The following is a 13,604-nucleotide window of genomic DNA, read 5'->3' as shown; positions in this document are numbered from 1 at the left end:
GTTAATCCGAATTTCGTGTTAAAAAATTCGTGTAGAAAGAGAATTAGGTCTATATTCCTAATGGGATCCCACATAAAGTACACTACTCTTAAGAGATAGAGAAATGAATCAACTGAGTCAAATGAATCAGCTTTAAAACCGTCGAAAGTGTTATCACAACTGCCTCAAATTTGTACGCTAAACGGCTCATGTAATACTCAGACGTGAAAATCGATTAACCTACATAATATGCAATGCAACTAAAAAGCTTAATGGCTTTCTTATGTAATTAACTTTTTGTTTTTAGTAGCATTATATCAATAAATCAGCTTAAATTAAAAACAAAAGGACTTGATACTTATGCGACCCAATGTGGTCGGTCAAAGCCCACTTCCATAAACACATAACTTGGATGAGCATACCTGCGTTCATATATATGTTATATTTTCTTATGAATATTCGAAATACAAAGTGTGTATACAAACATTTTCCTATTTTCATGTTTTGAGAATGCCAAAGTTCTGGTTTGAAAGGAAAGACAGGAAAATGTAAAAGCATTCCTCAATATGTTACTTATATGCACGCAAGCAACAAGCAGCATCTACCTACGCACATGCATTCCACAAATACCTATATAATGCTAAGTTTAGTTAGCATGATTTATGAAAAAAATTTCTCCGGTACTAATTAGCCAACAAATATAAACAATGTGCCTGTAGTTCGTTCTTCTTGTTGTTACCATAGTTATACTATTGTTGTTGTTTTTGCTGTTACAGCGGCAGCGCAATGCCTTGTATGCATCAGGGAACGAAGGCAAGCTTATAAATTCCATGCGTTTGTAATACGTATCAGGCGTTATTTACACAGTATACATAGCGTTATTGTTGCGATACGTATGCGTTGAAAAACTGAAAATAATGCCATGAGAGAAAAAAAAGGGGAAGAAGGGAGAAAAAAAATGGATTAATAATTGAATTTTTTTGCAGGCAAATTGCAATAAAATAAACTTTTTAGTTTTTAAAGTTTTAAAAATTAATTTGTAACACATATAATAAATCGAAAATCCGCCTTAATAATTAATGCTTATGCTATCCCTATTATAAAACTAATACGTTTAGTAAAAATATCAAAAAAAAGAATAATATAATAGTTTTAACCCATGAAATTAATCATTTAAAATTGGTCTAAAAAATATTAAGCCTTCTGCTAAAAACATTCAACCATAATTCGCAATGAGGCTCGACAGGAAATTTTCTAATAGTTCGGAGTTGGAATGTGCTGGACTTCTTTTTTTGATACATTGAAGTAATACATTGCTTGCTCGACTAAAGCCTTGTTTTTTATTATCATTCTGCGCTTAAGGTCAACACTGTTTGCCTTTCCTTGAAGAAATTCGAGCAGTTGATGAGAAGATTATATATTGAACACGAGGAAGGTTCGAAAGGTGCATAATGTTTTTCCAAAGTGCTCATGAGAGTAGGAAATTGCCAGAGTCCCTTTACTCATCACAGTAGTAACTTTAAAACAATCGGGCAAATTCTGCCTTCAAAAAGCCACTTCTTCGAGCTTAAAATGAGTTATTGGCTGGTGTTTCTCTCCACGAATCTAACTGAAATGATAAAAGCTTGATCATTCTCAGTAGTGATGAAAAATGCATGAACTACTGCGATATGTGCTTAAAAGATTGGCGAAATACAGAGAAAGAATCTGCTCCAAAAAGGATTCGTTTGTACAAACGAAAAAATACCGCTAAAGCTGTTCCCATACCAAAAGTATTCAAAAGCGTTGAGCATGTAAAGTTCCTGTCATTGCGATATGATGGACTAAAAGAAATATACTGGGCGAAGCGAGAACAAGCTCCACAGTTTGTAAAGGAAACTAGGTTGATATTAAAGAATACCATATTCAACGTTAAAGTGGTTCAATGATGCGTTGTTGCCAACAAGCGTAGGCATTTGTGTTTCGAATTAGCACGATTGCACCTAGCGCTTTAGAAGAAATGCCAGAAATTTAACTTTTGATAATCTAACTGACTGTGTACTTGGCTGACTACACCCACTCATATGTATCTTTCAAGGATGGCTAAAAGTTGAAAAAACTTTGGTTCTTAAGATATTCATTAACGCTTCCATTGTGGTAGCTTCAAAATTGTCGCTTGTAAAAGCTAGAAAGGCGTTCACCGTCTTTTAAAGATAAGTTTTGAAAAGCACGTGTACAGTTCATTGTATTTGCGGACATTCCGTCGCGATAATTATAACAAACAAATGAATAACATAAGCCATCTAAGTCTTCATTACACATTTTCAATTTTCATTTATTTGACCTCGAAAGGCTAGACGTCTTCTTTTTGCTAAAATATTATTAGTTAAGATTTGTGTGTAAAAAATTTTTGCGTGTTCTTCATTGAGTAAATTTATTATACAACACCACCCAAGTGTCACATGTGTTATCATATCTTTAACATAAGCAACATATTGAAATATTTCAATTATCATATATGTTATTATTGTATTTATACTTATTGGGGTCACAGAATGATGACCCAAGCGAAAACATTGTATTCTTAATACCATAAGAAAACTATACTCGGTAAATCTAATTTATGGTTTCATTCAATAGGCATTCAAAATTTTTAGTACATTGATAGGGCCAAAAATTTGGAAAATTTTGAAAAAAGTCTAAGGAAACGACAATGAGCTCATGTTGTTTAAAACGCTTTCAAGCTAATAGCAAAGTTAGTCCTAAAATGAAATAAAATGAATGGAAACAATGTATGAATACATCCTCTGGCCTAAAAGAACATTTATTAGATCGCTTAATATTAAGCGTTACAAACTGAACGATAATCTTATTAAACCCGCATTCTGTCGTTCACGCTTATATTGATTGCGCGGACTTAACCTTCCATTAAAATACGAACTCATCGTATGATAAGCTTAACCAAAATACTTTCGCTCTAGTTTTTCGTTGAAACAAAAAAAAAACAGAAACAACAATGAACATTCAAAAGCATAAGGAGTTCTAAGGAAAATTAATCTTTTTTTATTTAATATACTCACATAGCATATAAATAAATCCGCTCGTTCAGAGTATATAAAAACATTTAATTAGCGAAGATTTTAAACAGTGCGAATTTCGTAAGCCACAAGCATCAACATAAACTACGCAAACCCCTCTGGAATTTTCAATAATGAAACAAATTATGGTAATTCTAGAAATTGTATTTAGTAAATTCATCCCGGTATTAAACAATTTAAACTCTATTATTAAAGATTATTTGCTTTGCCTTGCTGGGTGCAGCTATGGCGTATCCTGCCGGCTACGGGGCCAGTGATGACGTGTTTGGTCCTGCAGGTCAGGGGCCATCTGTTGGCCAGCAAAGTTATTACGGCAGTGCCTTTAACCGTCCCAAAGGACAAAAAGGTGTCAGTCAAGTACCTCAAAGCAGCCTCCTTGGACAGGGTAGTTTAGTTGGTGTTGATGTTGCTAGCGTCTTCGGCAGTCCTTATGATCAAAACACTTGGCCTCAAAGCTCTTTCGCCAGCCAAAACGCCTTTGGTGTTCCAGTCGGTCAAAATGTCTTCGGTGAACAACAGGATGATTTCACTGTTCCTCAAGGCGTTCTTGTCGGACAACAGGGTCCCTTAGCTGCTCAGCAGGGCGTTTTTGGTAAACATGGCTTACAACAGGCAAGTCTCGTTGCACAACAACAAGCCGCTTACGCCAGACAACAAGCATCTCAAGGTGGTTACCCCGTACAACACGTTCCTTTCGTTGGACAACAAGTGCCATTCACTGGACAACAAGGACCTTTCGCTGGACAACAAGCAGCTTACGCGGCACAACAAGCAGTTTACGCTGGACAACAAGGACCTTTCGCGGGACAACAAGGTAGCTATGTTGATCAGCAAGTTCCCTTCGCTGGACAACAAGTACCCTTCGTTGGACAACAGGGCGTTTACGCTGGACAACAAGTCCCCTTCGTTGGACAACAAGTTCCCTTCGTTGGACAACAAGTCCCATTCGCTGGACAACAAGTACCCTTCGTTGGACAACAGGGCGTTTACGCTGGACAACAACAAGTTCCCTTCACTGCACAGCAACAAGGCCCTTTTGCTGAACAACAAGGTACTTTCGGTACACAGCAGGGCCGTCCTTTCGGACAACAAGGATTTGGCAAACAATTTGGTCTAGCTCAAAGTCACGCCCATAAACACGGACATGGACACGGACATGGTCAAGTTGACCAAGGTGGCTACGGCAAGCACGGTTATTAGATCAAATAACAATTTGTAGCTAATTTTTTTTTATAATATGCGATGCTAATAAATTCATTCGAAATTAAATAAATATCTAATTACGTAAACATGTAAGCTTATTTTAAATTAAAATTGGCAAACATGCAAGCAACTTAGTAGTGACTTAAAATTGTCAAGCTCTTAATTAATTATGTTCACCGGGATCAATACCATTGTAAATTTTTAAATTAGAGATTAATTTACTTCTTCTATCAGAAGATGTGGTTCTATGATCTGAATTTGTAAGAAAAATAACAAGTCCTGAGAATATCCGAACAAAGTATTCAGAATACAGTAGCACGTCAACATATGCCGGTACATAGAATCTGATCGCAATAAATACAAATGAAGAATAAGTTAATTCCAAAGCTCGAAAATTCGTTGTACCTTCCATTATATTTGAACACTTTGCAGAATTTACAAAGGCATATAGAGCTACAACAAAAAATAAATTAAATGATACCTCCAGCCTCTTCAAGCTGTTACTATATGGTCATATTGCCATAGAAAGACATAAAGCGAGAGAGAGAGATAGTTACCAATGCCTTGCAAACACGTTCCACTTCACTTGATTGCCCTTGATCGAGGTCTGTAATTAACCTTGTAGCCTCTTCTAATGGTAGCAACCATATCACGAAATGTCCAGCAACAATCTTTTTGATCAAATCTGGAGTGATAATCAGAAGGTGGCGAGTGTGACAAATAGGGCGCAATATAGACAAGTTCCCTCCACAAGTTAATGATCAGTTCCCTATTTGCTTTTGCTGTATGTCGACCGACCTTGTCATAAAAAAAAAGGAATCATCTTTTAAATTCCTTTACCAGTAACTTCTTTTTTGTGTTTTTCCGTCAAGCGCGTCATTTAGTTTAGTTAATCTGGCTTGCTATCGTTCGGATGCAACACTTTAGAAATTCGTGACAGATGGTTCCTTTTCAATCGCATCAAACACATTATAGCCCTTCCTCGACGCGAATATTGGGCTTTTCAAAAGATATGGACGGTTGCCCTGGATCAACAAATACGTTTCATTCTACTTAAATGTAACCATTTCATTAGCTCCGGCTGCAATTATGCAGTCCCGCAAATACTGCTTGTCGACACCGATCTTGTTATACTTTGATACACACTGATCGGCAGCTTATGAAAAAGTAAAACTTATACCATATAAACACCAATGTCAGCATTATCGATATATACTTCTTATGTATGTTTTATAAAGCAATCATTTACAACACAAAGTTTTCCTTGCTCATTTGTTATCTAACTTTCCCATACATCTTTTTACGAACCAGTGTTCGGCGAAATTTTCATTGAGTCACTAATTTCAAATATCGAAATGATTTGTGATAACAGCGAGTTAATAGAGTACCAAATTCATTATCAAAATTCTGGGATGACCTACTGGGAGATTTGCCCAAAAAAATGCAAATTTTATAAAACAGAGCGGAAAACTGGAAAACCTCTCCCCGAGCTCAGCGGTGAGAACAATGAAAAATTTCCATTAAAAGATTTAATTGGTGGAAATATCTCTTTTATCTCCGCAAAACACCTACCCTGAATGTGCCTGGACACACTTTCGTCGGCTCTGGGTACATACGCCTTTCACTGCATACCGTCGACGGTCGCCAAGAAAAGTTTGGAGGGTGACATCCACGCGTACGAGTTGCACTTTAGTTTTAGTGGATGTAAGCAGTGCATTGGCTACAGTGAAGTATTCTTTGCACTGCTTTCAAAAGCTTAAGCGTTTGAATGCGTCTTTCAACACTTTGAACATATGTTCCGTTCAAGGAAAATCGTTTTATATTGCATTAAACCACAACCACCAGAAGAGAGATATTGTTCATGTTGTTCAACTTTCCAGAGCCTTAAACGAATAGGTAGCGTTCCCCGTTGTGCACAGGAAGTCTTTAATGAACATCAGGAAGAGTGAGAATCAAAGAACAGACTCTTCTGGTATACTCGCATTGAACAAAATTTGGTCCTTTAGTGAAATCAAAATCTCAAAACTTTAAAAAAAGATTTTCAAATTTTTTCTTACAAATATCATTACGTTATAGATGGGTCAAGAACTAGTTTTCTTTTTGTTATAAGAACTTTGCTTATGACGTTCAGGTTGGCTTTACATGTTTTCTTATTGAAATTCCCGCATCAAGTCTTATTGTTCTAACATCCTTTAGCATATTAGTTATGGTTCTATAAGGCGGTTCTATTGCCTTGCCGGAATTGTAACATTCTATAAAAATTGCATATCAAAATATTTACGTAACGTATTTGCTCCATTTACACACATAACTAGAGTTACATGTATGCATATACATATACACAAATATACAAAGCCATAGAGTCTATATGTTCAACGCTAGCTGTATCTAGCTGTAAACTCTATATGCATAAGTTAAATAAAATATTACGGTGAATTCAGGCATGTTTACTAATGATAACCTTCTGCTGAAAGATAGGCAGCTAATACGGTAATTGTCATAAGTCTCTGGCGAAATACGCAGCTGCATTCTCTTTAATATGTCATTGTTAATATTGTTTTATTACATTGCTTTACATTCGTAAGCACTTAAATGAATAAACATTGTAATGAGCGCTGAGCCTTGATCTTATGATTAAAATTGCCAAAGGAAGACGATGTTGTAAATAGTGGTCTTCACAGTCTTGAGAATTCCAAGCTTAGCGTTAAATTAAAAAGAAATTAGTTCAGGAGCTTAAAATATTTGACGCTGCTTGCTTGGTTGTCCCGTCGTGCAAACGATTTTAAGTTATGTGATTGAGTCTAACTATTTCTCATATCAAAATCTGAAATCACATTATCGAAGCGAAAGAACTTATGTCAAAAGTACTCTGTCATTGCAGTTGTTGTTATTCAAACCACAGCATGTACTTCGAAGAAGAAAAGATATATTCGTCGGAAAAATTTTAGTTTAATTATATAAAGTAAAGAAATATGTAGAAAGTTTCTCATTTTATGATTTGAAAATACAGACTTCCCAACGATGGATACGTAACCGAAGAAAATGTATTCTGCATTTTTAAGCGTACTAAGTAGTAGTTTGAAAATTTTGTATTAATTTTTATTTATACTTTTATACATTATTGAATATCAGTTCTTTGGACATAATCACAGTCCCTAATAAAGATTAGACATATGTCAATTTAGTAATTATGATCACCGGCATGAGTTGCTTGTTGCTGGGCAAAACTACCCTGTTTACCATGGACGGCAGCATGAGGCTCACCGCCTACTGGACCACCTTGATGTACACCCTGATGTACACCTTGATGTACACCTTGATGCACACCTTGATGTCCGCCTGGGTGTACACCTTGATGTACCTGACCTCCAACGTCACCGACGGTGTGCACGCACAATGCCACAGCAATCATACTCAAGAAAGCAAAGATCTTTGCAAAAAAAAGATTACTAATTATCTCAGTGAGACGGAGTGAAAAGAATAAAAACTTACAAACAATTTCATTTTTGATACTTTCCCCTTTTTTTTTTTTTTTCTAAAAAGTTTACTGGATTTTTTGATACTGTGCGGGCATAATAAGAAAACGAGGCTTTTTATACACAAAGTTTTCTGTCGATGTGTTATCATTAATTGCTTGAGTATCTAGAATAAAAAGACAAATTATCGCTTATTTTAATCGTAGTATTATTCTTTTCTTCTTCGCTTAAGCTGCTATGCAGCTTATCTGCGGCCGAAAGTATGCACTATTGAACCATAACGCAAAAATTAATAAAGATCTGTGTTATTATTGTCTGGCAGTGAAACAACAATCGTGTAAATATTTGTTCAGACGTCTGATAACAAAAAAGAAATTCGCCTTAAAATAATGTATAATTCATTGTATACTTCATTTATAGTGTTTATATATGTATATCAATTAGGGAAAAAGCATTCTCTCAATCAAATATCGAGTTTAAAGAATAGATATTTGTATGAAACTTACCGCGCATTACATACTAGAAATACTTGGTTTAAAAAAATTATGTACGAATTATCTCGTAAGCGCATATACGTAATATTTGTTTTCTCTTTTTTTCAATGGCGTAGAGAGTTTAATTGATAGACTAAACAGAAGAGAACGGAGGCCGTAACTCGAAGGCTTTTATTGTTAATTATTATATATAAGCATATGCATATGAATGTACAAAGACAGCGTCTGCAGTTTTAGATGAAATTAGATAGAGGTTTAAGAGTTTTGAATGGGTTTAGATATTTTAACGTATTGGAGGTGCAGTGTTGTACAGGACATAAACCCTTGAAATTTCGAAGGAATAACCTAAGCTTGGCCACCAACTTCTCCATAGGTCATAAATCTTGAAAAGCGATTTATGCCTATGCTGCGAAGACGTGAAAAACGTTCCATCACATTCTATGTGAATGTACAGTCGCTTGCGGAGCCGGGCACCATGTATTTGGCGAATACATCGCAATGCGCGACACAGTATGATGCTCCAAATCAAAGAAGATGGCCAGGATGCACGTGAATTGTAAAATGAAGAAAGGGCATGGCCGAACACAATAGACCTTATAGATTTTAGTATGGATTACCCATATAATAAATGCAAATACGTTAGAAGTTGGCTTGCAATCAAAGGTATGTAAAACTTACTATATTAGAATTGTCGAGCTCTTAAGAAGACCAGGGATGCAATAAATAAAGAAAAGGAATTCAATAAGTGAAGAACGCTATCACTTTCATCGTAGAGCCGCAGAGTGGATGAATGAGTTTCGCACGTGCTAAACGTAATCGAATTAATTTGGGAGCATTATGGCGTCACTCACAGAAATTTTACTACGAGCGATTATCCTATGCCTAGGCAAAGTTTTATTTCATAAAAATTTTTGACTTTTCTTATATAAATGACGATGACATTTCTTGTGTCCGCAGGTGTTTAAAAATTTTCATGCAACCTGAAACCCAGTTCGAAGAGACAACTGCTCGCAGAATTATTATCGGGAATATTTACATGACTAGCTCAAGAAGCAGGCTAGCAATCTTTAAGTGAAACATCTTTTATAGCATCCATGGAAGAAAGTGAGTTTGAGTATGTTACATATAAATTTGTGTTCTTACATTGAAGTTTTCAAAGCGATGCGCATAGCGATAAACTCGACTGAAAATGTAGGGGAGTAAATGGGAAGTTTTGATATATAAAATTACAAAATTCATAATTGAAACGGTGTCGACTAAGTTCAGCGCGATGATGACATTTAGAAGCGCGCCAACGTATGTTATAATTAATTTCACGGAGCAAAATTGTTGGGTCAAGATTTCAATGAATCAATTCAATCGTAAAATGGCACTCCTAAAACGAATCTTTGTTTACCGAAGAAAAACAGATTATTATGTTGCAATCTATTCTTATACTGTGATATGGGTAAAGGTAAATTCAAGTCCAAGTTAATAGAACAAAAACAAAAAATTGTTTTTATTATAAGGCAGTCGAATAATTACGACATTAACAATAAAGGCTAGCTATTTATCAAAGTCCTCATATGAATATGTACTCGTCTTTTGCCTTTTGGTCCTTTTTTTAAATGTTCACGTAAATAAACACAGCCAAAGAGAAGATGGGCCGCCCAGTTATTGTCCAGTCGTGGCAATTCAGTGCTGAATGACGCTTAGGATCATCAAACATCGTCTTATCTGGATTTCATTACTTACATCTATTAACAGTTGTACAGTACCCCATCAAACTAAGAACTCTTATCCTTTCTGTGATTACGTTCTTAATCGATATTATAACAAATTTAGTAGTAATTACAATTCTAGTAATAAAGAATATTTTATTTCTCATTCGAACATTAAAAGGGAATACAAATAATATACCTGATAAATTGAGCGACAATTTGTCTTATCGTCATTTTTTCTTCTTAACTTATTATGAGGCATGCTACGCTGCACTCAACTCGTGATTGACAAAGTGTAACTAACACATAAACTTATTCCCTTAGAAACGCGTTAAGCGACAAGAGAATATTTTCAAGACTTTCTCTAAATTGCTACCTTATGCTACTTTTTTTCTGTTTTCGAACGTCATTAAGAACTTGTTAAAGAAGTTTCTGTTCTTTTGCCGCTTAAGCTTCTTAATAGTTAAAAATTCTTTTGACAGCAACATTAACGGCTGCCTAGCGAACATTCAAGTTTTACATGATGATGAGGAATTATATTGAATAGCAATTTTCCTCCTTAACCGCCAAACAAACTTAATTAATTTACAATTCATGTACGCATTCAACTTACAACGTTTTTTCTACAAAAGGGAGAAAAGGAAAAAAATTCTGTTTAATTGCGTAAGTTTTCTATTTTTCTTTTCTGTTAATTTCCCTTTTTTTTTTTATTGTAATTATTTTAGCCTTACTTTTATACAACATAGTTTATCTCTTATATTTTTTTTTTTGCGATTTTTGTTTCATTTCCTCTTCATTCGTTGTTCTTTCGTTTTTCCCTTTTTTATATTTTATTGAACGGAAGGTGGGGAAAAAAGATTTAAGAATATTGTTAACATCTCGACAACACGATCTAAAAATGCTGGCAGCTGTTCCATTAGTTTTTGTTGTCCTTTTTTTCTTCATTTCCGCCTTAATGCAAGTCCTTTGTATCTGCTACTGAATCTATTCCACGCTATGATTGGTATAATTTCTCCCACCTTGCTTTTTTTCTTCTTTTTAATCTCTTAGCCAGGCTTCTGTTAAATTATTGACAGGAGATGTGTGTCTATGTGAAGTGGAATAAAACTTTATATAGCAGCGGTTTACATTGTTACATTTTTGCGTGTTACTTAATGGCCGTAAGACGCCAACTGCTACGGTGTAGAAGTTTAATCGCTTTCTAACACCTTCGTTGCTTACAATTACTAGCAAATTTTCTGGCTTACTTAACAGACTGACAGCCGTTACTAATAATCCAATTAATTTTTTTTTTTTTCCATTATTTTCTTGGGTTTAATATGTTATTCAAAAAAGTTTGGAATTTTTTAAAGGTTTCTTCATTACTATGCAACTCTGTTATATTAATTAATTACATCATAGTTAAGTAGAGATTTCTTGCTAATTAAATTTATTCGTCTATTGAACAAAGATCCTCTTTCGTCACTTAAAAGATCAAAAAACAAAACACTATTTTGGTTAGTTCTAGAGACTCAAATTTGCATTCAAAAGTTTGACTCCGCTTCACATAAGTATAACCTACCTGTTAAAGTGCCAAACTATACGCAAGTGGATCAATTATCTCATTAATATGCACACAATCCAATTTCTTGGAACTTTAAATAGGAATAATCCCACGTGTCAGACGCCATTTGCAGGAAAATCTTACTTTTTCTGCGTAACGTTTTCGTGAAAACATTCGCGTCATTGCTATAGCATTTCAAGTTTGAAGGCAATGATTTCTCATAGATCTTTAATAGTGGAGGTTGCCAGAGTATTGGCTGACAGATTCCCTAGGGTTTTCAATGTTATTTTAAATTTTATTTGTGTATTTACAAATCTGCTTCAAGCGCCTTTAATTTCGTAGATTGCTGTCGACTAAACAGATTTCAAATTCTCTCATTATCTCTTTTTCTCATGGATTCTCTTATACGATTGCTAGAACATTTAGGTCATTGGAATTGAAAAATTTGATGAATAACTACGTAAATGCTATAGCATTCGTTGTTATAACCGATTGTCAATTTTTGGACGTCGTTGAAATTTGCACTGCCTGCGAAGAATAGTGCTGCTAGACACTTAGGAGTGATTAACAGTAAATGCGCAAAGCCTACGCAACTTTGAAACTACAAAAATTTCATATGCAACTAGATAATAGAAGCAAATAACGCATCCGGGACTGACCGTGAAATAGCAAACTCATTTTTTTCTCTCTTTATTGAACTTTTGACAAAGCCCTCACCAAGACAACTACTATCATAATAATGCTTTATCTTAGTCAGTTTTATATGCTTTTGAACGAAACTTAGTAAAAACGCTAAAGATTTTCAATAGTTGATAGAAACTTATAAGTGGCCTTGAAAGATAGATGCTATATGTATTAGATTCATATCAGTGCTTATAAGCCAACGAAAGCATAAGATCCAAGATTCTTCTAAATCATTTTAATCTTTTCGCCTTCCTTTCAAATATGCTTCTAAATTCATGAAAGTACGCAAAGTATGCAAAGCTTTAAATATCCTATCTAACTTTCAATCAACAAAGTCAAAGCCAAGCACTATAATAAACAAGATAAGGAAACATACAGGTCTAGCTTTAAGTTACCACTGATGAAAAGTACACTATGTTGCAATCATATTTGTCTTCAGGTTGAAATACTATTCTGACAACCATGACCAACTTTTTTTGTAAAAAAATCCTGTTTAACAATCTTCACGCTTTTGTCAATACACTTCTAACACCACTATTGTTCTACACATCTAAACATATCAGATAGTGTTCTTCTCTTTCATCAGCAATTATTAAACAACCTACTAATCCATGGTTAACTGCGTGCTGTTGTTGTAAAATTTAAATAAAGTTGACCCACGACTTTTCGTTACCTACCAAGCACTTCATTAATTAAAAAATTAACTTGACAGAAAGGCGTAAAAAGTGGCTTCAATGAAAAAACTTTAAAAAGAACAGTTCATAATTTCAAATAATATAAAGTGCAGTTTAGCTGGACAAAGGAGTAGGTGTACGTAATACGGCGCCGGCACACAGTCGATATAGGAATGGAAAAGCTTAGCGCAAAAAGAAAAGCTGCAAACCTATAGCTTATATACACTATATGGGAGCTCTTAAGCATACTTCTGAGTTTTATGAAGAAAAGCAACTAAATTGCCATAGCGCTTTGCTTATACACTCTCTACTTACTTGTTACATAACCCATTATTGTTTGAATTTTCTTCTCTTTACTTTAAACTAATTGTATTCTATTAAGCTTTTCCTGTCAATGAAACATTTTTGATATTGTTATTCACGCTATATTGGTCATTGTCACTATTTCGTGAAAATATCTTCTTTCCGAAATCATTTATTATCATAACTAAGTATTGTCATTTACAGTTACATAATGTGCTATTAAAAGTTTCTAATTTTATGAGCATTTTATGTTGCTGGCTTTGAACCGTAAACACTAAGTTTTTTCTTAACTCTTCATGCCGTAGTCTTTTGTTCGCCGGCACAAGCACACAAATGCAGGAAAGTTTAGACTTGCGATTCAGGAAAGCTAAAAACAACAGCAGAAGAAAGTTGTCTTTATTCAAATTTTAGTAACTTATGTACACTTAAAAAGAAAACTAAAGTTTAAAAGTTTATTAAGAAAGTTAATGT

The 13,604-nt window shown here is 34.6% G+C and overlaps 3 protein-coding genes across 3 annotated transcripts in view; 2 read left to right on the top strand and 1 right to left on the bottom strand.

Moving 5' to 3' along the window:
• The window catches only part of LOC119635444, a 158,287-nt gene that overhangs the window by 70,045 nt on the left and 74,638 nt on the right, over positions 1-13,604 (top strand). The gene's annotated exons all lie outside the window — the stretch shown is intronic.
• Positions 3,068-4,345, top strand: LOC119635250 (spidroin-2-like). Its single transcript, XM_038029935.1, has 2 exons — positions 3,068-3,184; positions 3,252-4,345. Exons 1-2 carry the CDS (start codon positions 3,170-3,172, stop codon positions 4,254-4,256), a joined length of 1,020 nt encoding a protein of 339 aa, XP_037885863.1. The 5' UTR covers positions 3,068-3,169; the 3' UTR covers positions 4,257-4,345.
• LOC119635251 (tenecin-3-like) lies at positions 7,334-7,826 on the bottom strand. Its single transcript, XM_038029936.1, has 2 exons — positions 7,752-7,826; positions 7,334-7,689 (listed from the first exon to the last, which is right to left on the bottom strand). The coding sequence occupies exons 1-2, from the start codon at positions 7,761-7,763 to the stop codon at positions 7,441-7,443; spliced, it is 261 nt and encodes an 86-aa protein (XP_037885864.1). The 5' UTR covers positions 7,764-7,826; the 3' UTR covers positions 7,334-7,440.

The sequence above is a fragment of the Glossina fuscipes genome, unplaced genomic scaffold (assembly GCF_014805625.2).
Source record: "Glossina fuscipes isolate IAEA_lab_2018 unplaced genomic scaffold, Yale_Gfus_2 26, whole genome shotgun sequence".
Classification (NCBI taxonomy): domain Eukaryota; kingdom Metazoa; phylum Arthropoda; class Insecta; order Diptera; family Glossinidae; genus Glossina; species Glossina fuscipes.
Note: the sequence above shows the minus strand (reverse complement) of the source record. Positions and strands in the feature narration are given on the sequence as shown.